This window comes from Carcharodon carcharias, chromosome 4 (assembly GCF_017639515.1).
Source record: "Carcharodon carcharias isolate sCarCar2 chromosome 4, sCarCar2.pri, whole genome shotgun sequence".
In the NCBI taxonomy this organism is placed as follows: domain Eukaryota; kingdom Metazoa; phylum Chordata; class Chondrichthyes; order Lamniformes; family Lamnidae; genus Carcharodon; species Carcharodon carcharias.
The window spans coordinates 934836-959852 of record NC_054470.1 but is presented as its reverse complement, the minus strand read 5'-3'; the positions used below and the strand labels follow the sequence as shown (position 1 = coordinate 959852).

The window sequence follows — 25017 nt, the reverse complement described above, 5'->3', positions numbered from 1 at the left end:
TGGAAATGAGGTTTCTCCACAGGGTTGCTGGGTGTCCTCTCCGGGACAGGCTGAGGAGTTCGACAATCTGGGAGAGCCTCAGAGTAGAGTTGCTGCTCCTCCGGATCAAGAGGGCCAGTTGAGGTGGTTCTGATAAGGCTCCTGCTGGAGCTTTACTAGGCCCACAGGGCAGAGACCTGGAGACCAGCCCAGGACAGGCTGGTCTGGGAACGCCTGGGAATCTCCCAGGAGGAGCTGGAATATGTGGCTGAGGAAAGGGCAGTCTGGTCAGCTTACAGCCGCCGCGACTGGTCAGCTTACAGCCGCCGCGACTGGTCAGCTTACAGCCGCCGCGACTGGTCAGCTTACAGCCGCCGCGACTGGTCAGCTTACAGCCGCCGCGACTGGTCAGCTTACAGCCACCGCGACTGGTCAGCTTACAGCCACCGCTAGGGGTCAGCTTACAGCCACCGCGACTGGTCAGCTTACAGCCGCCGCGACTGGTCAGCTTACAGCCACCGCTAGGGGTCAGCTTACAGCCACCGCGACTGGTCAGCTTACAGCCGCCGCGACTGGTCAGCTTACAGCCACCGCTAGGGGTCAGCTTACAGCCACCGCGACTGGTCAGCTTACAGCCGCCGCGACTGGTCAGCTTACAGCCGCCGCGACTGGTCAGCTTACAGCCGCCACGACTGGTCAGCTTACAGCCACCGCTAGGGGTCAGCTTACAGCCACCGCGACTGGTCAGCTTACAGCCACCGCGACTGGTCAGCTTACAGCCACCGCGACTGGTCAGCTTACAGCCACCGCGACAGGTCAGCTTACAGCCGCCGCGACTGGTCAGCTTACAGCCGCCGCGACTGGTCAGCTTACAGCCACCGCGACTGGTCAGCTTACAGCCACCGCGACTGGTCAGCTTACAGCCACCGCGACAGGTCAGCTTACAGCCGCCGCGACTGGTCAGCTTACAGCCGCCGCGACTGGTCAGCTTACAGCCGCCACGACTGGTCAGCTTACAGCCACCGCTAGGGGTCAGCTTACAGCCACCGCTAGGGGTCAGCTTACAGCCGCCGCGACTGGTCAGCTTACAGCCACCGCTAGGGGTCAGCTTACAGCCGCCGCGACTGGTCAGCTTACAGCCACCGCGACTGGTCAGCTTACAGCCGCCGCGACAGGTCAGCTTACAGCCGCCGCGACTGGTCAGCTTACAGCCACCGCGACTGGTCAGCTTACAGCCACCGCTAGGGGTCAGCTTACAGCCACCGCTAGGGGTCAGCTTACAGCCACCGCTAGGGGTCAGCTTACAGCCACCGCTAGGGGTCAGCTTACAGCCGCCGCGAGGGGTCAGCTTACAGCCACCGCTAGGGGTCAGCTTACAGCCGCCGCGACTGGTCAGCTTACAGCCACCGCTAGGGGTCAGCTTACAGCCGCCGCGACTGGTCAGCTTACAGCCACCGCTAGGGGTCAGCTTACAGCCGCCGCGACTGGTCAGCTTACAGCCACCGCGACTGGTCAGCTTACAGCCGCCACGACTGGTCAGCTTACAGCCACCGCGACTGGTCAGCTTACAGCCACCGCGACTGGTCAGCTTACAGCCGCCGCGACTGGTCAGCTTACAGCCACCGCGACTGGTCAGCTTACAGCCACCGCGACTGGTCAGCTTACAGCCACCGCGACTGGTCAGCTTACAGCCACCGCGACCCTCACCAGAAGAGAAGGCCTGAAAATGGATATATATTACACACACATATATATATATATAATATATTATCGATATTATTGATTATCTATTTATTTGTTCAGTGTTAAAGCAGCCCCTGGCCACAGACACAGCTCCTGCCGCCACTCCTTACCTGCCCCTCCCCCTCGCCAACGCCACCCAGCGGCTCGCGAGACTTAGTCATGTGATCTCGCCCCACAACTGTCAAAACCGTCCGACTGCCTTATTTGTCAATCAGCTCGCCGAGGAGCTGACGTCACGACGCACTGGCGCACCGATTCCAGCGGTGTGATTGACGTCCAGCAGGTTCCAAACCCCGCCTTATTTTCATATGGTGCGGAACCTGTGACCCCGCCCCCTCCCGTGCTCGCCAATCTGAAGTCATCGCCTGATAACCAAGTCCCGCGTCTGCCATATGTTCACTGGTGTTTGTCTCAAATGACATCAGCTGTCGGCAATACGGCTCAGCATAGTGGCTTCTGATTGAATAGACAATCCGTCAATCACACGATGTACCGGCACCAGTCCCCACAGTGGGACATTGAGGGAAGTGAGTGGACGGTTAGTGTGATTGAATGGATGTCGGCAGGACCGGTATCCGGCAGCGGATGTGTGAATAATACCCCAGCAAGAGGTAATATAAACAATCCGAAAGAAACTAGATAACAGGTGATGGTGAGGGTACCGGGTGATGGTGTTGGTACCGGGAGATGGTGTTGGTACCGGGAGATGGTGTTGGTACCGGGAGATGGTGTTGGTACTGGGTGATGGTGTTGGTACCGGGTGATGGTGTTGGTACCGGGAGATGGTGAGGGTACCGGGAGATGGTGTTGGTACCGGGAGATGGTGTTGGTACCGGGAGATGGTGTTGGTACCGGGAGATGGTGTTGGTACTGGGTGATGGTGTTGGTACCGGGTGATGGTGTTGGTACCGGGAGATGGTGAGGGTACCGGGAGATGGTGAGGGTACCGGGAGATGGTGTTGGTACCGGGAGATGGTGTTGGTACTGGGTGATGGTGAGGATACCAGGTGATGGTGAGGGTACCAGGTGATGGTGAGGGTACTGGGTGATGGTGTTGGTACCGGGTGATGGTGAGGATACAGGGTAATGGTGAGGGTACCGGGTGATGGTGTTGGTACCAGGAGATGGTGAGGGTACCAGGTGATGGTGAGGGTACCGGGAGATGGTGTTGGTACTGGGTGATGGTGAGGGTACCGGGTGATGGTGTTGGTACCGGGAGATGGTGAGGGTACCGGGTGATGGTGTTGGTACCGGGTGATGGTGTTGGTACTGGGTGATGGTGTTGGTACCAGGTGATGGTGTTGGTACCGGGAGATGGTGAGGGTACCGGGTGATGGTGTTGGTACCGGGTGATGGTGTTGGTACCGGGAGATGGTGAGGGTACCGGGTGATGGTGAGGGTACCGGGAGATGGTGAGGGTACCGGGAGATGGTGTTGGTACTGGGTGATGGTGTTGGTACTGGGTGATGGTGAGGATACCAGGTGATGGTGAGGATACCGGGAGATGGTGTTGGTACCGGGAGATGGTGAGGGTACCGGGTGATGGTGTTGGTACCGGGTGATGGTGTTGGTACCGGGAGATGGTGAGGGTACCGGGTGATGGTGAGGGTACCGGGAGATGGTGAGGGTACCGGGAGATGGTGTTGGTACTGGGTGATGGTGTTGGTACTGGGTGATGGTGAGGATACCAGGTGATGGTGAGGGTACCGGGAGATGGTGTTGGTACCGGGTGATGGTGTTGGTACCGGGTGATGGTGTTGGTACCGGGTGATGGTGTTGGTACCGGGAGATGGTGAGGGTACCGGGAGATGGCGTTGGTACCGGGTGATGGTGTTGGTACCGGGTGATGGTGTTGGTACCGGGTGATGGTGAGGGTACCGGGAGATGGTGAGGGTACCGGGAGATGGTGTTGGTACCGGGAGATGGTGTTGGTACCGGGAGATGGTGTTGGTACCGGGAGATGGTGTTGGTACTGGGTGATGGTGAGGATACCAGGTGATGGTGAGGGTACCAGGTGATGGTGAGGGTACTGGGTGATGGTGTTGGTACCGGGTGATGGTGAGGATACAGGGTAATGGTGAGGGTACCGGGTGATGGTGTTGGTACCAGGAGATGGTGAGGGTACCAGGTGATGGTGAGGGTACTGGGAGATGGTGTTGGTACTGGGTGATGGTGAGGGTACCGGGTGATGGTGTTGGTACCGGGAGATGGTGAGGGTACCGGGTGATGGTGTTGGTACCGGGTGATGGTGTTGGTACTGGGTGATGGTGTTGGTACCAGGTGATGGTGTTGGTACCGGGAGATGGTGAGGGTACCGGGTGATGGTGTTGGTACCGGGTGATGGTGTTGGTACCGGGAGATGGTGAGGGTACCGGGTGATGGTGAGGGTACCGGGAGATGGTGAGGGTACCGGGAGATGGTGTTGGTACTGGGTGATGGTGTTGGTACTGGGTGATGGTGAGGATACCAGGTGATGGTGAGGGTACCGGGAGATGGTGTTGGTACCGGGAGATGGTGAGGGTACCGGGTGATGGTGTTGGTACCGGGTGATGGTGTTGGTACCGGGAGATGGTGAGGGTACCGGGTGATGGTGAGGGTACCGGGAGATGGTGAGGGTACCGGGAGATGGTGTTGGTACTGGGTGATGGTGTTGGTACTGGGTGATGGTGAGGATACCAGGTGATGGTGAGGGTACCGGGAGATGGTGTTGGTACCGGGTGATGGTGTTGGTACCGGGTGATGGTGTTGGTACCGGGAGATGGTGAGGGTACCGGGAGATGGCGTTGGTACCGGGTGATGGTGTTGGTACCGGGTGATGGTGTTGGTACCGGGTGATGGTGAGGGTACCGGGAGATGGTGTTGGTACCGGGAGATGGTGTTGGTACTGGGTGATGGTGTTGGTACCGGGTGATGGTGTTGGTACCGGGAGATGGTGAGGGTACCGGGAGATGGTGTTGGTACCGGGAGATGGTGTTGGTACTGGGTGATGGTGAGGATACCAGGTGATGGTGAGGATACCAGGTGATGGTGAGGGTACCAGGTGATGGTGAGGGTACCGGGTGATGGTGTTGGTACCGGGTGATGGTGAGGATACAGGGTAATGGTGAGGGTACCGGGTGATGGTGTTAGTACCAGGAGATGGTGAGGGTACCGGGTGATGGTGTTGGTACCGGGTGATGGTGTTGGTACCGGGTGATGGTGAGGGTACCGGGAGATGGTGTTGGTACCGGGTGATGGTGAGGGTACCAGGTGATGGTGTTGGTACCAGGTGATGGTGTTGGTACCGGGTGATGGTGAGGGTACCGGGTGATGGTGTTGGTACTGGGTGATGGTGAGGGTACCGGGAGATGGTGTTGGTACCGGGAGATGGTGAGGGTACCGGGTGATGGTGTTGGTACCGGGTGATGGTGTTGGTACCGGGTGATGGTGTTGGTACCGGGTGATGGTGTTGGTACCGGGAGATGGTGTTGGTACCAGGTGATGGTGTTGGTACCAGGTGATGGTGTTGGTACCAGGTGATGGTGTTGGTACCGGGAGATGGTGTTGGTACCAGGTGATGGTGTTGGTACCGGGTGATGGTGTTGGTACCGGGAGATGGTGAGGGTACCGGGTGACGGTGTTGGTACCGGGAGATGGTGTTGGTACTGGGTGATGGTGTTGGTACCGGGTGATGGTGTTGGTACCGGGAGATGGTGAGGGTACCGGGTGATGGTGTTGGTACTGGGAGATGGTGAGGGTACCGGGTGATGGTGTTGGTACCGGGTGATGGTGTTGGTACCGGGAGATGGTGAGGGTACCGGGAGATGGTGTTGGTACCGGGAGATGGTGTTGGTACCGGGAGATGGTGAGGGTACCGGGAGATGGTGTTGGTACTGGGTGATGGTGAGGATACCAGGTGATGGTGAGGGTACCGGGTGATGGTGTTGGTACCGGGTGATGGTGAGGATACAGGGTACTGGTGAGGGTACCGGGTGATGGTGTTGGTACCGGGAGATGGTGAGGGTACCGGGTGATGGTGTTGGTACCGGGTGATGGTGTTGGTACCGGGTGATGGTGAGGGTACCGGGAGATGGTGTTGGTACCGGGAGATGGTGAGGGTACCGGGAGATGGTGAGGGTACCGGGAGATGGTGTTGGTACTGGGTGATGGTGAGGATACCAGGTGATGGTGAGGGTACCGGGTGATGGTGTTGGTACCGGGTGATGGTGTTGGTACCGGGAGATGGTGAGGGTACCGGGAGATGGTGTTGGTACCGGGTGATGGTGTTGGTACCGGGTGATGGTGTTGGTACCGGGTGATGGTGAGGGTACCGGGAGATGGTGAGGGTACCGGGAGATGGTGTTGGTACCGGGAGATGGTGTTGGTACCGGGTGATGGTGTTGGTACCGGGAGATGGTGAGGGTACCGGGAGATGGTGTTGGTACTGGGAGATGGTGTTGGTACTGGGTGATGGTGAGGATACCAGGTGATGGTGAGGATACCAGGTGATGGTGAGGGTACCGGGTGATGGTGTTGGTACCGGGTGATGGTGAGGATACAGGGTGATGGTGAGGGTACCGGGTGATGGTGTTGGTACCGGGAGATGGTGAGGGTACCGGGTGATGGTGTTGGTACCGGGTGATGGTGTTGGTACCGGGTGATGGTGAGGGTACCGGGAGATGGTGTTGGTACCGGGAGATGGTGAGGGTACCAGGTGATGGTGTTGGTACCAGGTGATGGTGTTGGTACCGGGTGATGGTGAGGGTACCGGGTGATGGTGTTGGTACCGGGTGATGGTGAGGGTACCGGGAGATGGTGTTGGTACCGGGAGATGGTGAGGGTACCGGGTGATGGTGTTGGTACCGGGTGATGGTGTTGGTACCAGGTGATGGTGTTGGTACCGGGTGATGGTGTTGGTACCAGGTGATGGTGTTGGTACCAGGTGATGGTGTTGGTACCGGGAGATGGTGAGGGTACCGGGTGATGGTGTTGGTACCGGGAGATGGTGTTGGTACCGGGTGATGGTGTTGGTACCGGGTGATGGTGTTGGTACCAGGAGATGGTGAGGGTACCGGGTGATGGTGTTGGTACCGGGAGATGGTGAGGGTACCGGGTGATGGTGTTGGTACCGGGTGATGGTGTTGGTACCGGGAGATGGTGAGGGTACCGGGAGATGGTGTTGGTACCGGGAGATGGTGTTGGTACCGGGAGATGGTGAGGGTACCGGGTGATGGTGTTGGTACCGGGTGATGGTGTTGGTACCGGGAGATGGTGAGGGTACCGGGAGATGGTGTTGGTACCGGGAGATGGTGTTGGTACCGGGAGATGGTGAGGGTACCGGGAGATGGTGTTGGTACTGGGTGATGGTGAGGATACCAGGTGATGGTGAGGGTACCGGGTGATGGTGAGGGTACCGGGTGATGGTGTTGGTACCGGGTGATGGTGAGGATACAGGGTAATGGTGAGGGTACCGGGTGATGGTGTTGGTACCGGGAGATGGTGAGGGTACCGGGTGATGGTGTTGGTACCGGGTGATGGTGTTGGTACCGGGTGATGGTGAGGGTACCGGGAGATGGTGTTGGTACCGGGAGATGGTGAGGGTACCAGGTGATGGTGTTGGTACCAGGTGATGGTGTTGGTACCGGGTGATGGTGAGGGTACCGGGTGATGGTGTTGGTACCGGGTGATGGTGAGGGTACCGGGAGATGGTGTTGGTACCGGGAGATGGTGAGGGTACCAGGTGATGGTGTTGGTACCGGGTGACGGTGAGGGTACCGCGTAATGGTGAGGGTACCGGGTGATGGTGTTGGTACCGGGTGATGGTGAGGGTACTGGGTGATGGTGTTGGTACTGGGTGATGGTGAGGGTGCCGGGTGAGGGTATTGGGTGACGGTGTTGGTACAGGATGATGGTGAGGGTATCAGGTGATGGTGAGGGTACCAGGTGTTATTGTTGGCACTGGGTAATGGTGAGGGTACTGGATGATGGTGTTGGTATCGGGTGATGGTGGGGTACCAGGTGGTATTGTTGGTACTGGATGATTGGGTTGGTACTGGGTGATTGGGTTGGTACCGGGTGATGTTGAGTAGGAGCATTTACAGTTCTGACTGATAATCAGGTTGATTTGTCTTATAGGTAAATGGGTCGTGCAACTCTCTGATCAATCACTGGATACCTTGGCTGCTTCTCGTCTACTGTTAAAGAGGTATTGTTGCTTGCTCAAAGTGACATTTTGCAGGAAGTGGTTGTACACAATGATAAATCGTGAACTTGATGTGAGTGGAAAGCAGAGTACTGCAGAAGCTGGAAATCTGAAATAAAAACAGAAAATGCTGGAAATAATCAGGCCAGGCAATATCTGTGGAGAGCAAAACAGAGTTATCGTTTCAGGCTAATGATCTTTCATCAGAACTGGGAAGTGTTAGAAATGTAATAGGTTTTGAACAAGGGGTTTGGTTTTTCTCTTATTTTTGCTTTCAGTCAGTTGCATGGCTTTTATAGGCACATTTTTTGTTCTTTGTTTCTTTTCTTGCCCCATTACCATTCCCTTTAGTCCTGTAAGACTACTCTTTTGTCATTCAATCACTCCTGTCTTCTACCCTGTAAGACCATCCTTTTCTCCTTGTCCCATTCATCCCTTGCTCAAGACCTATTACATTTATAACTTTTCCCAGTTCTGATGAAAGGTAATCGACCTGAAACAATAACTCTGTTTCCCACTCCACAGATGCTGCCTGACCTGCTGAGTATTTTCAACAGTTTCTGTTTTTATTTTAGCTTGATGTGATAATTGTGTCTCAGTTGTTGTTGGTGGCAGTCTGTCTATAAGCACCATCTTCTCCTTGTGCACTTGCCCCTTCTGCAACTCTCTGCTTGTTTCCATTCTTTTAGTCAGGTTTTCCAGTACCAAGAGTTTAGCTTTTGCTTTCTTGTGACCTTGTCCTGTAAGGATCCATTCCATGATTCTCTAAGGTTGCTAATCTTCACCCACATGACTTATGGCCTGACTACAGTCTCTTCACAGTAATGCATATTCAGCTTTCACTTGTCTTTAGATGACACCTAGCTTCTACCATCTCTCTCAACTACCCCTGGATGTTTGTGTGTTTTTGTGTGTCCAACATGCAAACTTTGGGTCAAAATTTCCTCTAGCTCAACATTTGGAATACCAAAGCCATCTTTTCTGGCCCCACCACACATACCTTTGCCAGCAATCTACTGTCTTGGGCTCAATTAGGCTTTCAGTCTTGGCCTCCTGTTAAATTATGAACTGAACCACAGACTTCATGACAAAGCTCTCTTTGCTTCCTTCCACCTCTGCAACAATATTGTCAGCCTGCTGCTAACATATTCACATTTTCTTCAGCAGACTCAATTATTCCACCGCCCTTGTTGTTAGACTGCTATTCCCCACCATCCCCAAACCTAACCTGTCCTATTCAGCTGCATGTATCCTATTGTGTACAATGTCTTGCTTGGTCATCACCCAGTCCTTGTTGGCCCTCAGTGGTTCTCTACATGAATGACTTAAATTTGAAATCTTTGCCCTCCTTCTCAAATCTTGCCTTATCTGTATGACCATTTCTAGTGTTATTCCTCCCTCTAGCTGTTCCTGATTCTAGCCTCCTGTTTATTTCTTTCCCATTGGCAGAACCTTTGTTTTTCTGGGTTCTACTTTTTGCACTTACATTCCGAAACATCTCCACCTCTCTTTTTTTAAAAACAATTCCTTAAAACCCATCTTTTCAAACAAACTTGATCACTTTTTTGAATCTCTTCTTTTCTCTGTATGCCAATCTACGAAGTAGGACATTTAAAGCACAATACAAATTCAAGTTATTGTTACTACATAAATAACCAATATCCTTATTCACACTGCATTCAAAAAATATCTGAAACTATTTGTCATAAATCACCGTATGATATAGAAATATTTCTTGGCGCACTTGCTTTGTTCTACTTTACTTCCTATCCCCCTATACTTATGTTCTCTTTCAGTGTTGTTCTACTGCACATTAAAAATATTTATAATTATAGCAATACACTGCTTCACTTCTTGCTCACCTTCTCCTTTGCAGGACATATTACTTTCTAGCTGTATGAAGCTAACAATCAATTCTATCCTTTCATATTCCATGTCTGCTTCTGCAGGCTACTTTCATCCTTATGTGTTTTTTAATAGAACGAAAGATTGAAAGAAAGATATCAGAATAATTCAAAAATAATGGTAGAAAATGTCAGAAATATTTCGCAGGTCATTCAGCGTCTGTGCAAAGCAAAACGGAGTTAGGGTTCAAGTCAATGACCTTTCATCAAAACTGGAATTAGTTAATGAGTACAGAGGAAGGGAAAGAAGGGGGGATAAGGAGGAACAAAGGGGAAGTTCTGGATAGGTTGGCGTGCAGGAGATACTAAATAATAAACAGGGATGACGGTGCAAAAGAAAAGTGAAGTGATAATGGAACAAGTAAAGAAACAAAAATAATCAAACTGAATATAGGAATTTGTCAGAGCTGCATCTTCTACAGACCTTGTTTAAGTTTGTCATCAACTACAACATGTATGAGATGATAGGAAGCAGCAGCACCAAAGATAAGGTAAGGGAGGCCAAGAAATAGTAAATGACTTTAGGATACATGAGTAATGTTGACATCCTTGACACATGCCACTATGATGATTGAAAAGCTAACTGAAAGAAGCGAGGATTTAACATCAATCTTCCAAAGACCAATAAGAAGTAGCATATCTCTCTGAATTTTGTACCCTCCTCCGTTTTGTGAAGTGTGTTTTTGCTTGAGCTAAAGGCTCCAAATTGAGGGAAGCAACTGCTCTGTAAATTTTAATATTGGGACTTCAGTGCTCTCTAATTCAGAATGATCACTGTTGACTTGAATTATTGCCAAATGTTGGTGGCTGGTGTTCTTTCACAGTAAGTTAAATCTGCAAAATCACATTTGCTACATCTCTGGCGAATTGCACCATCAGTCATTGTTGTTCCTTGGATATCATTTGTAGCCAGTTATTGATCTGCAATAAGCTTACCATGAATAGGGCAAAGCATTGATGATGCATATGAGATTTCAACAGCCATATAACGATAAGAGTAGGTTTTCTGCTGAACGTTGGCAGTTAAGCAGGATGTGTTAACCAACCCTTATAATCTGATTATTAGGAATCAGGTGAAAAGGCAGGGTGCTACAAAGGTATGGTTCCTCAGTTTGGCTCCCCAGAGATTAACTCAAATTGACATTATTATTTAGATTGGAATCTCTTCTCCAATTTAATTCTAACTGGTTCCCCACTCTGTTCCTGGGAGGGATAAAATTGCCCTGAAAATTACTTTCATCAGCTTCAGGTAGCTGATTTTGCTGTAAAATTGTCTGAAACATTTATTATAATCATGACAACCTTCTGAAATGAAGCTTGGGGTGTAGCTGTTTGTGGTATGTTTTCCTTTGTACTCATGGTAAACCTACTTTATTTTGGAAAATCACAGATACTGCTGGGAGAAACATCAGGACCTGCCCTGGATACTGAAATGAATGATTTCATAACAAACTCATAACTCAGGCACAATACGTTTCATGTCCATGTACCACTTGTGATCTAATCTCTGTTTAATATTAACTTGAAACACTTATACTTGTATATTTTACCTATCTAGGATAAGTAAATAAGTGGTCATTTCTACCCTTAAATAATAACATGATGTCCAAAATCTGAAGTTTGTGTGATCCTGTTTAATTTCAAATGGAAAATTGCATTTCAGGCGTTTTTTTGTCCTTTTGAATAGCATAGGAAGCTCAAAATGTCAATACATTAAATTGAATTATATAAAGTAAATATTGTGATTCAGTAACAATATTTAAAGCAATTCCAAAGACAATATTCTTATGTTGAGTTAAGGGCAAGGAAATATGGTGCATGAGACAATTTCTTTCTCAGCAGTTAGATTATTTGAAGGCTGAATTTACAGATTGAGTTTTATGCCTCTCAAAAAGCATTTGCCTGCCCCACCAGACCCACTGACTATTTTTCTTGGATCAGGGATCATTGTGACATATTCTAGCAGAGTACCGCTGGCAACAGGGTGCTTTGTCGGTATGAGAGTAGAAAATCCCACCGTTGCTGTGAGGGACCTTTTTAAGGGCACCTGCGCCCTGCAAATTGCTTCAAAATTTCCACTGAAGGCCGTGACTGAAAGCAATGTCATTAACAGGAGGGGCAGCTATAAATCCATGTCCCATGGGGCACCTAAAGATTTTTACTGCTGCTTTCTGGGGCCCAACACCTCTTTCTACATAGTAGCCTTGGGTGGGATGGGTGGAAAGGGACTCTTCTAAGGACTCGTGGCCTGTGGTTTTCAGATGGTGAGGAGCAGCCAGTGGTGGGCTTCATGGTGTCGTGGGAAGGGAAGTCCTAGTCCTAACAGTGAGGCAGCAGTAGTCTGCGCTGCCCAAATTTTCCCTGATTTACTGTCATTACCCATGAAATTTTTGGGCAGGGTTGTTTAGGAAAATTCCTCCTTTTACAATAAAACCGCTTGTTCTTAGTTGCAGCTCTGTAATCAATGTCAAAAATTGTTATATACAGCATTATAAGTGAATTGAGAATGGGGTTTGAATGTTAGTAAAATTCATTTGGGATATGCTTGAAATCTGCATTTGTTTGCCTGTGGAATTTTGCACTGTGCATTATGCTTGGTTAATAAACACAACTCACAAATGCCAACTAAAAGTTCAGCTAAAACAGTTTAACTTTTCAGGGGAAAGTGTCTGATTTTTTTATCCAATCTTTTAACGTTGCAGTTTACTAGAAATGGAAAGTTTACCTGATGCACAAAGACTGGCTGCAGAAGTTGAAAACACTCTTATTAAATACTACTGCAGTGGAGGGGATGAGTGGAGAGTTGGAAAGAAAACAGTAAGTATTTCATACACTGACCCATAACATTTTTTATAGTAAGTACAATGTTCAAATATTTTACTGTCTTCTCACGTCCCTTTGAGGTCCTTCCTGCTGCTAATTCTTACCAATGTCTTTCATTCTTCTTTTACAAGGATAGGATTTGTGTGTGTGTGGATGAAGGGTGAAATTGTATGGTGCAATGTTTAAATTGTTTTTCTTTCTTTTTTTTCCCCCATAAGACGGACTGGACGATGGCATCCTGAGACCGCTGGACTATTATCCATTCCCCTTACAGTCATGCCCCTGCTACTGGCACTGCCTTACCATGGCCACGCATTGAATTGTGGTTCCAATCAGACCAGTAAAGTCCTTTCCTGTGAATTTCTTTCTAACCAATTTGCAAACATGTCAAAGCCAAAAGAAATACTACAGTAGACATTCCTGGAGTGACCATTTACTCCTTGGTGGACTATTGTCATTGAAAAACCATTCTGCTGGGAGTGAGCATGAACATTTTTTGTAAATTAGCCTTGCTTAACATTTGTTGTAAAACCATTCCACATCCTGATAATTCTTTCCTTTAGAATCCAATTCTTACTTGAGATCATTGCCTTATGTTTTGGTTTAGTTACCAATGGAAATTATTCATCTATATTTACTATTTAGCATTTTGAACATCTGTCAAATTCAACCTTCAAGTTCTCGGTTAGAGAATAAAGCTTTTGTTCCTCTAGCCTTTCCTCATAACTGAGTTATCACTCAAGTCATCTTGGTAAATCTGAGTTGCACTTTCCCAATGGCTGTTAAACTCCCCTTATAACGAGAAGCCCCAAAGTGCGCATACACTTCAGATATGGCCTTAACCAGCAAATTGTATAGTAATTTCTGATCATGCTTTTGCATTTAGTCCCTGTCTATATAAATCACACAACTTCACTTGCCTTTTTAGTGCTTTTTTACTTGTCCATCTAGTTTTAAGCACCAGCACACTTAGATCCCTCGTTTTGTCCACTGCATTGATAACGTTACCATTTATGGTATATTTCAATTCTTTGTTCTTATTTCTAAAATAAATTGCCATGCATGTTTCTGCTTTCTACCACCAAGAAGGATGACAATGAAGCTAGTTCATGCAATCATTTGTGAATTGTATCTCTTTCTGTTCAAGGAACAGGAATAATCAGTGCATATATATTACATGTGTATGCCATGGCACAATTGGTAGCATTTTCATCTCTGAGTCAGAAGATTGTGGGTTCAATTGCCACTCCAGGACTCAAGCACGACAATTTAGGCTGACACTACATTACAGTGCTGAGGAAATGCTGCATTGTCAGAGGTGTCACCTTTCAGATGAGATGTTAAAGCAAAGCCTCACCTGCCCTCCCAGGGGAATGAAAAAGACCCCATGGTACTATTTTGAAGAAGAGCAGATGACTTGTCCCCAGGTCCTAGTTGATATTCATTCCTCAAGCAACATCTCAAAAAACATCTGGCCATTATCACTTTGCTGTTTGTGAGAGTTTGCAAATTAGCTGCTGCGTTTCCTACAATAGTGACTACATTTCAAAAATACTTCATCGGCTGTAAAGCGCTTTAGTATGTCTTATGATTGTGAAAGGCACAACGTAAATGCAAGTCTTTGTTTTTATATATTTATATCTGTCAGTCCTCTCGATTTACACAGTCCTGAAAGGTCCTGCCTTCTTTGTTGCAGTTTTCTCCTCCTCCCTATTTGATACCATCAACAAAATTTGTCTCAGTCCAGATAATTTGTTATTTATTTATTTATTTAGTTTGATTGCTTGTGGCGGTGCATATGGTAAGTTGGAGAGAGAACATGACCCTCCTTTGCCTGTCTCTATTGTCTTTTTGTTTACAGATGGCAGTTTAGCAATTCTGGAGCATTCAGAAAGCTGCTGCATCAGAAACAGTTTTAAATTATTTAGCACGATTCCTAAAGTTTAATTTCGCTTTATGACATTTCATTTCTTGACTTCATAGAAAGACGTAATTGTTTGGAGAAAACCTTCAGAAGAATTTGGGGGATTTCTGTAAGTATTTTTAAAAAATTTAACCCTCACATTGACAGGAAAGATGTGAGAAATATAAAAGATATAGAATAAGAAAAAAGGGATTAAGAAGGATAGAAGGTGTATTAAGTGAGTCCAGCAGGCCAAATAAAGGGAAATAGCAAGGGGGAGGAAGACTTTCATTAACATCCTGCCTTTCATGACTTTACAATGCTTTACAGTCACTGAAGTACTTTTGAATCATATAGTCACTTTTGTAATAGGGAATTAGAAAATAAAAAGATTGTCAAAAAGAGGTAGGATCATTTCAGGATGTAAAGGGGTATACTGAGATTGAGGAAATCAGAGAAGTGCTTAATAAATATTCTGCATTAATTTTTACAGACTAAGATGAAAATGGGCTTGTCAAAGCTGTGGAAGAGCCACTGCCAGAGATAAATATTCAAAGACCTTTTATTTTTAAAAAAGGTAATGGGACTAAACATAGCAAAATCACCAGGTCCCGATGGTATACACCTCATAATACTGAAGGAAGTTAGGGAGGAGATAAAAAGGTGGGAATGGGAGCATTGTGGTTATTCAATGGAGTAGTAACCCAGAAGCCTGAACTAATGCTCAGGAGACATGAGTTTGAATCTCACTATGGTAGCTGGAGAATTTAAATTTAACTGATGAAATTAATGTGGAATAAAAAGGTAGGGCTGGATTTTAAGCTCTTTGCCGGGCATGTTTTCAGCAGGTGTCCTGGGGCACGTAAAATATATTGGATGGCTAGCCTATCGACTCCCGACCAAACCCAACCCTGCCCTGTCCCCATAATACGGGGTGAGGGCTACTGTGGGTAAGATGCTCGTAGCACGTCTTCCCTTAGGCCTATTGAGGCCCTTAAGTGACCGATTATTGCCCACTTAAGGCCCTCAATCCTCCTTCACTGCCATAATATGCTGGGCTGTGGAAGGCGGGTGAGAGTGGGAAGGCCTTTTTTCACCCAAATTAGTGAAAAGGCAGGAAGGAAGAAGGAATACATCCTTTGGTGGGATGCCCTGTGCTCATCGGGGGCACTCCCCCACCTCTCCTCCAAAACTTACGCCCCAGACTCCCCGCCCTCGGGTCCCTCCCTGCCCAAAAATAGAAGTCTGACCCTCAGCTTGTTATGGCCACCTGCAGCATATTTTTTGTTATTCATTCATGGGGTGTGGGCTTCGCTGGCTGGGCCAGCATTTATTGCCCATCACTAATCACCCTTGAGAAGGTGGTGGTGAGCTGCCTTCTTGAACCATTGCAGACCATTATCTGTAAGGTGTGATTCCGTGAAGATGACTATGTCAGGCTATTGCTTGGCTAGTCTGTGAGACAGCTCTCCCAATTTTGGCACAAGCCCCCAGATGTTAGTAAGAAGGACTTTGCCGTTGTCATTTCCTGTGCCTGGGTCGATGTCGGGTGGTCTGTTTGGTTTCATTCCTTTTTGACTTTCGAGTGGCATGATACAACTGAGTGACTTGCTAGGCCATTTCAGAGGACAGTATGGGAAATCCTGCTTATTACCACCTACTGCCCCCCTCAATTGATGACATAGAATGTACTCTGGGAATGGGGACTTTTTTTTATTCATCCATGGGTTGTGGACTTTGCTGACAAGGCCAGCATTTATTTCCCATCCCTAATTTTGCTGCAATCCTTATGCTATTATGAAGGGAGTTCCAGGATTTTAGCTCACTGACAGAAAAGGAATGATGATATATTTCTAAATCAGAATGGTGTGTAACTGGGAGGGGAACTAGCAGACTTCACCAAGATTGCTTTGAATGTCTTGGTTATTACTGACCAAGCTGGCCAAGACTTGAAGCAAATAGCTGCTAGATTGGGCCTGCATCACTCATCAATCTACCTGTCACAACTGCATTTATTCAAGACATTATCAGTAAGAGTAACCACTGTCATAGTCACCTTGTGGACACAAGGTCCTGTCCTCAAAGTGAGGATATCTTCCATCATGTTGTGTGGTACAACCACTGTGCTAAATTGGATAGATTCAGAACAATCTTAGCAGCTCAAACTGGGCATCCAAGAGGTGTTGTGGGCCATCAGTAGCAGCAGGCCTCCTCGGTCTGTAGTGTAGGCCTGGTTGCTGGGCTCAGTCTTCTGGTTACTGTTGGGGGATTGCAGCCAGAAGGCCTTCAGATTTGTGAGGAGGCTGAAAGTGAAGACTGCCATCTCAGGCCTCTCTTTCCTCCCCAATATTCCTCTGATTGGGGGATTCAAGAATGCAAGGTCCAAAACCATGGACCCATTTGACAGGACACTATTCCGATAAACTTTGAGGAAAAGCTATTTGGAAGGGCCCCCTTACATATTAGTTACATGTCTATGCTTTGCTCAAGTCCAATAGGTGCCACTTCTCCTTGGAGGAAAATTAGGCAAATGTTCCAATATTTGCTGTGCAAGAAGTCCAAAGCATTGGTTACATGTCCAGAAAATCTCCTGTATTTGATTTATGGATTTTCAGAGGCAGTTTGATTAGGATCACATAAGAGATTTGTTACTAAAAGGGGCACGGGATTAAAGTGCATGTAGCTGCATGGATGGATAGATTGGTGGCTTTGGGAATGAAAGGAAAGTGGAGAAGTAAATGGATATTTTCAGGATGACGAGATGTGCGATCTGTCCGGGGGCCCTTTGTTTTGAATTTATACCAGCATAGGTATAAGAGTAACAAAATCAAAGTTTAACATCAAGTTAGGAGGGGGCCATGGTAAACTATAAGGAAGAATGCAGGAGATTACAGAAGGCATATGAATGGGAAGAAGGGGATTGTGCTGCTTTAAAACACAATTGCAATGGGAATATGCATTGTAATCTTTCCTTTGTGAATAAAACAGTACGTTCATGTAGAAGAACATGTGTGCAGATTTTTAACAAGGCACTTGAATGTAATTTTCAGGTACAAAACTCAAGGGATTGTGAAGGAGGTTCCAAACAGGATAGTGGATTATATTCGCCCTGGTCCCTATAGGTTAGGTTGGGATAGTCTAATGACCTCCTTGGACATTATTGGGGAATTTGAACAGGTAAGATGATTCACAGGATAGTGACAAATATCTTACATTCCTTTTTTTTGTTATTTGCCTCCTGCATCTGTTGTGAGATTTCCTCTGAAATACTGCATAAAGGGAAAATCAGATCTTGTAGTGGGATTTTGTTGTGCTTTTTTTAATATCTAATTTTCAAAATGTTTTTTTCTCTCCATGTTTCTCTTTAGAACTCTTGGCTTTTCAGGTGGGTTTTCCCAGCATGAAGACATGCTGCTATCATATTAATTTAGATTGTCAATTTTATTTAATTAATGTTTTCAGGATCGAGATGAAGGATCTTTACCCCTTGGTAGAAGTTATTTATCTCATAATCAACAACATTTTGCCCTTTAGTTCATTATTAGTAGATTGCTAATTCATAGGGCAGAATTTTCTGTTGTGGGGGTGGGGGTGGGGATCGTGTGCAGGTGGGCACGGACCCGATTGGTGCTCGTGATCGGGTCCGCACCGCCATTTTACTTGGGTGGGCCAATTAAGGCCCACCCAGCGTATTTGCCAACTCCCATGGATAACGGGAGTATGCGGGCTGCGGCAGGCGTGCACAGACCACCAGGTCCAATAGCAACGCAGCAGTCTGTTTAAAAGAAGACCTGGCAGCCTCCTGTTGGCTGGTGACAGTGGCCAATTCAAGAGTGCACCACAGTGGGTTTGGCTGAGCAGGCCAGGCTGGAGGGAAGGTCAGAGGAGCAGGCCAGGCTGCAGGGTCTGCCACAGAAGCAGGTCAGGCTGCAGGGTAGGCCAGCGGGGGTGCAGTGCGCCCCTCGCTTTTCAGATGAATGCCTTGCTGCCCTCCTTGAGGATGTGGCAGCATGGTGGGAGGTGTTGGTCCCCCAGGATGGGAGGAAGAGGCCCCCCACATGACCAAACGTGCCTGGGAGGAGGTGGCGGAGGTGGTGAGCTCCAGCGACGTGGAGCGGTGCAGGTGGATCCAGTGCCGTAAGCGCTTCAATGATTTGTTGCGCTCTGGAAGGGTGAGTACCATGTTGGCATTGGGCAATTAACCCAGCAGGTAGCCTTAGCCTTTGAGGCACCCCCACCAAGTCTTACTGTCGTGACTGCATTGAATCATGTAGGGCATTTTTCCTGTGCTAGGTGGGCAAGCAGATAGTGGCCATGCTTACATCAGCCTGAGTGGTTCATGAGGAGATGAGTTCTCCCCCCGCATCATGTGTTGCTCTTAGTCACACATGACTAGTCTGGGGGCAACCTGTAGGAGATGCAGCTAGGCACATGTCCTACTCATGGTGATGAGATGGTGGAAGGGGAGCCTTAAGGTGTTGTGGCCAAGAACCATCTGCTGCCCTTGACGCTGCACATAGTTGCACTTCCTTACTATGGGAGCAAAGACAGTGTGGTTCCTAAAATGATGTACCCAGCTTGTGTCCAAGGTGGCCTTTGGTGGCATTGGGAGCAAGCGTACTATCTTTGTGCGAATGATTAGTAGTGGGGAGAGGAGGCACTGCAGACCTGATATGGCCCACTGTGGTTGCAGTGTGGCATGCAGAGTCGATGTGCAATTGCCGTAATGAATGGTGTTCTCTCTTTCTCAGGAGAAGAATGCTCATAATGCCTCGGAGTGTGTGAGGACTGGAGGCGGCCAGGCTCACCACCTCATGTTAAACCGCTTCGAGCAAGAAGCCCTTTAACTTGAGAGGCATCATGCACCCAGGTCAACTGGTGTCGGTGAGGCTGGGGTGGAATGGCCAGGTATTTGAGGCCAACAGTGAAATCCGCAATGTCCTTCGGACATCCATGGCACTGATGATTGTTTGATTTGTTATTGTTGCAACATTGCTCGGTCACAGAGTGATAGGGTCAGAGTGTGGATCATAGGAAAAGGTCCTTTGGCCCATCGAGGATGCGCGGGTCAAACACGTACCTAAGTCACCCCTCAATTTCCTCTGTTCCAGGGGAAATAACCCCAGTCTATACAGTCTCCAGGACAGCCAACATGCTGCTAAACGTCCTCTGCACTCTGTCCACTGCAATCCCATCCCTCCCATAAAGCGCATTTCAGAACTGCACGCAGAACTATAGCTGTGGCCAAGGCAATGTTTTCTACAGTTGGAACATTACCTCCCTGCTCCTACATTCTATGCCTGGCCTAATAAAGGCAAGTATGGTATATGCTGCCTTAAACATCTTATCTACCTGTCCCGCTACCTTAAGGCACCAGTCAACATGCACACCAAGGTCCCTCTGATCCTCGGTACTTCCCATGGTCCTACCATTCATTGTGTATTCCCATACCTTGTTTGTCCTGCCCAAGTGCATCGCCTCACACTTATCCGGATTAAATTCCATTTGGCATTCATCAGCCCATCTGACCAGCCTGACTATATCCACCTGTAATGTAAGGCTATCCTCCTCACTGTTTACCACCCCACCAATATTCGTCTCCATATGTTCTGGAAGGTTGAGCGCATAATGAGCCAGGGGAAAGGGATGAAGTATGTCAGTGTGTGCACGCTAACTGATCCACTGTCCTTGTTGTTCATTTCAGCATCATCAGAGCATGGCCGCCAGGAGGAGCTGCAGATGCCCCCTCTCACACCTGAGGGCCCTCAAGTGTCACCTGCGTCACACTATTTCTGCGAGGCAGGCACCGGCACAGATACTTACACCTCGGTGGGCTTTGGAACATGGACTAGTGTCCCAGGGCACAGTGGAGAGGACACTTCACAATCGCTGGAGGAGCTGGCCAAGACAGAGAGTGCCGATGGCGCCAGCAGTCAGAGGACTGCAGGGGACCAGACACATGCTCAGTCAGTGCCTGAAGATGTGCCTCTGGAGTCGTCCGCGACGCAGCAGCTGCAGGAAATGCAGCCGGGTGTGTGGGAGCATCTGGGTGTGATACACGAGGCTATGCTTCACTTGGTGTCCATGGTGGAGGAGTCCACGCAGAGCATCACTGATGCAATGAGCCTCATAGCAGAGCACCATGCTTCCTCCATGGACAGAGTGGTGACTCTCGTGCAGAGGCACCTCCAGAAGAACGATCAGGTTCTCCTAGGGTTACACTCGGCCCTGCAAGTCCTCACAGCAACATTGGCCACAGCTGGTCAGTGCCAATGTGGGAGATGGTGTGGGCTGCAAGCTTCCCAGCTCATTGCCCATCCATCCACAGTGAGCAGGGAGGTCCGAGGTGACCTCACGTCGGTGCAGCAGCTGCCTGTCGTACCTGCGGGCTCCTCTCACAGCACTCCTGATGAGGGCACCAGCTCCTCTGCCCCTCACCCAGTGACTGTTACATCTGGTGAGGCTGCGACAACTGGGGAGATGCCAGCTGTGCAACTGGCAGCTCCCTCCCAGGCGGGGCCAGCACAGGCTCCACGGGCCAGAGGACGACCGCCAAGGTCATCGAGGCCAACAGGGCAGCAGAGTCAGCAGCCTGTCTCAGATACCACTCCCAGCAATGGGACAGCACCAAGACGTAGCACCCACAAATGGAAACGTAAGGCACATTAGGCACACCACGGGTTTCTCACTGGTACTTTTGTGTTGACCTGAGATTAGGTCCTTTTAATTTATTTTTGCTCGCTTACAGTATTGTTTTGCAATTGGGAGGACATCTGATGTTAAAATTAAAAATCAGATGTGTGACAATAGCTGAGGGTGGTTCGTTTGTTCTGCATGTGTATGTTTAAGAAAAATGTCATGAGTGTTTGGATATTCAAATTTATGTCCAAAGCCCTTAGTTCCTGATGATATCCTGGCAGATTTTGTACTGAGGTGCCGAGTATGGATGCACCAGGCAAGGCTGGTCCTGCTGATCCATTTGTTTTGTGCTAGCTGAAGGTTTGTTGGATTAAAGCTTCCCGGGTGTCCCTGTCTCCTTGGTATAGTCCCGGGTCAGCGTCTACCCCCTCAGCATTTCCCTGTGTGTGCTCATTCTCGGACTCACTGCTGGACTCATCGTGTGCAGCGCAGACATTGTGTCAACGTCTTCATTGTCCACTGCCAGATTGTGGAGTGCGCAGCATGCAACCACTATCACCGAGACACGATCTGGGATGTACAGGAGTGTGCCCCCTGAGCAGTCCAGGCATCAGAAGTGCATCTTGAGAAGACCGATGGCTCTCTCCACCATAGCCTTTGTGGAGGCATGACTCCTATTGTACCACTGCTCTGATATTGGATGGCGGAGAGGCGTCATGAGCCACCTTCTGAGGGGATAGCCCTTGTCACCCAGCAGCAGCCATCCATCCAGCCGGGCTGGAGCACTGGAGAGCCCCGGAACCTGGGAATGTCTGAGGATGTAGGCATCGTGGGAGCTGCCTGGGTACCTTGCACAGACTTTTAGAATCACATCCTGTGGTCACACACTATCTGCACGTTCATGGAGTGGAAGCCCTTCCTGTTGACAAAGACACCCGGGCTCACCTGCTGGCGCCTTGATGGCCACATGTGTACAGTCTATAGCACCCTGGACACGGGGGAAGCCAGTAATGGCCGCAAAGCCTGTGGTTCGCTGTGCCTGGCTTGCCTGGTCCCAGCGGAAGTGGATGAAGGTCAATGCACGTCTGAACAGAGCATCTGTAACCTGCTTGACACAAGTGTGGACAGCTAATTGGGAGACACCGCAAAGATCACCCACTGAGCCCTGGAAGGAGCCAGAGGCATAGAAGTTGAGGGCAACTGTGACCTTCAGAGCTACTGGCATGGGGGTGTATGCCTACACAGTTAGGAGAGATCTCAGGGCCAATCATCTGATAGATGTAGTTGACTGGCTCCCTTGATAGTCGGAGACTCGTTCGGCGCTGCACCCCAGTCGTAAAGATTCCTCACTGCAGAATGCTGACCTGAAGCTTCAAAGTACAGAGAAAGCTGCTCGAATTCGTTCTGAACTGTTACAGATCGCACAGGCAAGTTTAAAATACTTTCTGCAATAAATACTCCACAAAGCAGATTGACGACCCCATTTATCCTGCCCGTGGATGAAGCTCATAGAAAAGTCTGCCTGTTGCGCCCGTGTGCCGATCTGAAGATCACACGGGTGCCTAACAATCACCATCGATTGATGACTAAAGGGCCTTAACTGGCCTGTTAATTAATGATGGGCACAGGTTGGACTTCATTGTGTGCCCGCACAGTGAAATATCGCAATGGCATGCAGTGACATCAGGACGCTCACCCGATGTCGCTGACATGTACCACCACCACCACCACCACCACCCCCCCCCCCCCCCCCCCCCCCCCCCCCCCCCCCCCCCCACACGTCACTGAAAATTCTGCCCATAGACTGAAAGTACTCCGGCAACTTCCCTAGGGTACCAATTGACAAAGATTTTTGATTAGTTGGAACAGTAGCCTGATTAAATTGTTTAAAGTTCCTCATATCAACTAGACAAACCTTTTAATGCAGATTTAAATTTATATTTGAGCTTTATCTTTGATAATTATGAACAGTGTTAATAACTGTTAACTTTCATTGAGCACATAATCTAGGCTGACGCACCAGTGCAATACTGAGAGAGTGCTAGATGATTGGACGTCCTACTTTTGGATGAAATGTTAAAGTGAGATCTCGTCTTGTTCCACTGGTTCACATGGGTGTTGATGATTCCATTGAGGAACTGGGTGTCTCAGTTGGTCTCAGTTAGCTTAGGTAGCTAAAGGAATAGCCTTATGTGGCTCAGTATTTAATTTTGTTTTATAATGCTCCTGTGAAGGGCATTGGGATTTTTAAATTGCTTTAATGGTGCTATGTAAATATATGGTTGTTATTGTTGGCAGTCCCAGTCCAGTTTCTAGAGCCTACTGTACAAATCTGCCTCCAACATTAAGACAGAATTAAGATGTAGGAAATGGGAGAATGTAATGCTGGGGCATTGGGGCAGAGATATATTGTTGGGCAAAGTAGAGGGAACTTTATTCTTTATTTGGATGTGTTATACTTGGCCTAGATGTGCCCAATGCTAAAATTAGGTGCCTGAAGTCAATTTCATATCCAAGTTACCACAGTCCCTTTAATAAGATGTGCTTCTACTTTCCACAGAAATCTGTTATGAGGTATTCATATCAAATACCTTTTGAGAGTCCATATATATGTTTGTTGCACTATTGTCATCAAACCTCCCTATTCATAAAATAAATCAATCAAGTTAGTCAGATACAATTTAACCTGCAAGGAGGAGGGGGGCATGAGATGCTAGTGTGTGCAGAGGTTTAAAACATGCAGCATGGGAGCAGAGTATGAAGTGAAGACAAATGTAGGTCCCTTACAATCTGAAACTGGAGAATTTATAATAGAGAACAAGGAAATGACAGAGCAGTTAAACAACTATTTTAGTTCTGTCTTCATGGAGGAGGCACAAATAACTTCCCAGAAATGCTAGGGAACCAAGGGTCTAATGAGTAGGGGCAATTGAAGGAAATTAGTATCACTAAAAAACTAGTGCTGGAGAAATTAATAGGACCAAAAGCAGATAAATCCCCAGGGCCTGATAATCTACATCTCAGGGTACTAAGGAAGGTGGCCATGGAAATAGTGGATGGGTTGGTTGTCATCTTCCAAAATTCTGTAGATGCTGGAACAGTCCCAGCAGATTGGAGGGTGGCAAATGTAGCCCCGCTATTTTAAAAGAGGAGGGAGGGAGAAAACAGCAAGTTACGGACCAGTTAGCCTAACATCAGTAGTAGGGAAAATGCTAGAGTCTGTTATAAAGGATGTGATAACAGGACACTTAGAAAATATCAACCGGATTAGACAAAATCTAATTTATGAAAGGGAAATCATTAATTGACAAACCTACTGGAGTTTTTTGAGGACGTAACTAGCAGAATAGATAAAGGAGAACCAGTGGATGTGCTGTATTCGGATTTTCAGAAAGCTTTTGATAAAGTTCCACATAAGAGTTTAGTGTGCAAGATTAAAGCACATGGGATAGGGATAATATATTGGCATGGACTGAGAATTTGTTAGCTGAAGAGCACTTTACTACATTTAAATGAGATACTGGGCAGCCATTCTACCGCATGCTATCAAGAAAATCAAATTAGTTCAAGACCTGGGATCTGGGATAAGATGGTGAGGACCTGAAATCCTGAAATGAATGCTGAGATAAATCATCCACTTGGCACTCCTGGTTGAAGATGGTTGCAAATGCTTCAGCCTTGAATTCTGCACTTGCATCTTGGGCTGCACAATTGTTAAGGATGGGAATGTTCATCATACTCCTCCTCCCGTTAGTTTAATTTTCCACCACCATTGACAATGGATGTGGCAGCACTATAGATCTTTGACCTGATCTGTTGGTTGTGAGATTGTTTAGTTGTCTAGC

General features: G+C 48.2%; 1 protein-coding gene across 2 annotated transcripts in view; it reads left to right on the top strand.

Annotated features, from left to right (window-relative positions):
- Window positions 1-2180: 2180 nt before the first annotated feature.
- stard4 (StAR-related lipid transfer (START) domain containing 4) overlaps window positions 2181-25017 on the top strand; it is a 33950-nt gene continuing 11113 nt past the window's right edge. The window contains exons 1-6 of one of the 2 annotated variants that reach the window (XM_041186379.1): window positions 2181-2333; window positions 7837-7906; window positions 12510-12624; window positions 14614-14663; window positions 17584-17710; window positions 17902-17918. In XM_041186379.1, coding sequence (XP_041042313.1) covers window positions 2210-2333; window positions 7837-7906; window positions 12510-12624; window positions 14614-14663; window positions 17584-17710; window positions 17902-17918 — 503 coding nt within the window. In that variant the 5' untranslated portion in view covers window positions 2181-2209. The remainder of the gene's footprint in view (window positions 2334-7836; window positions 7907-12509; window positions 12625-14613; window positions 14664-17583; window positions 17711-17901; window positions 17919-25017) is intronic. The other variant, XM_041186380.1, reaches the window with a different exon arrangement.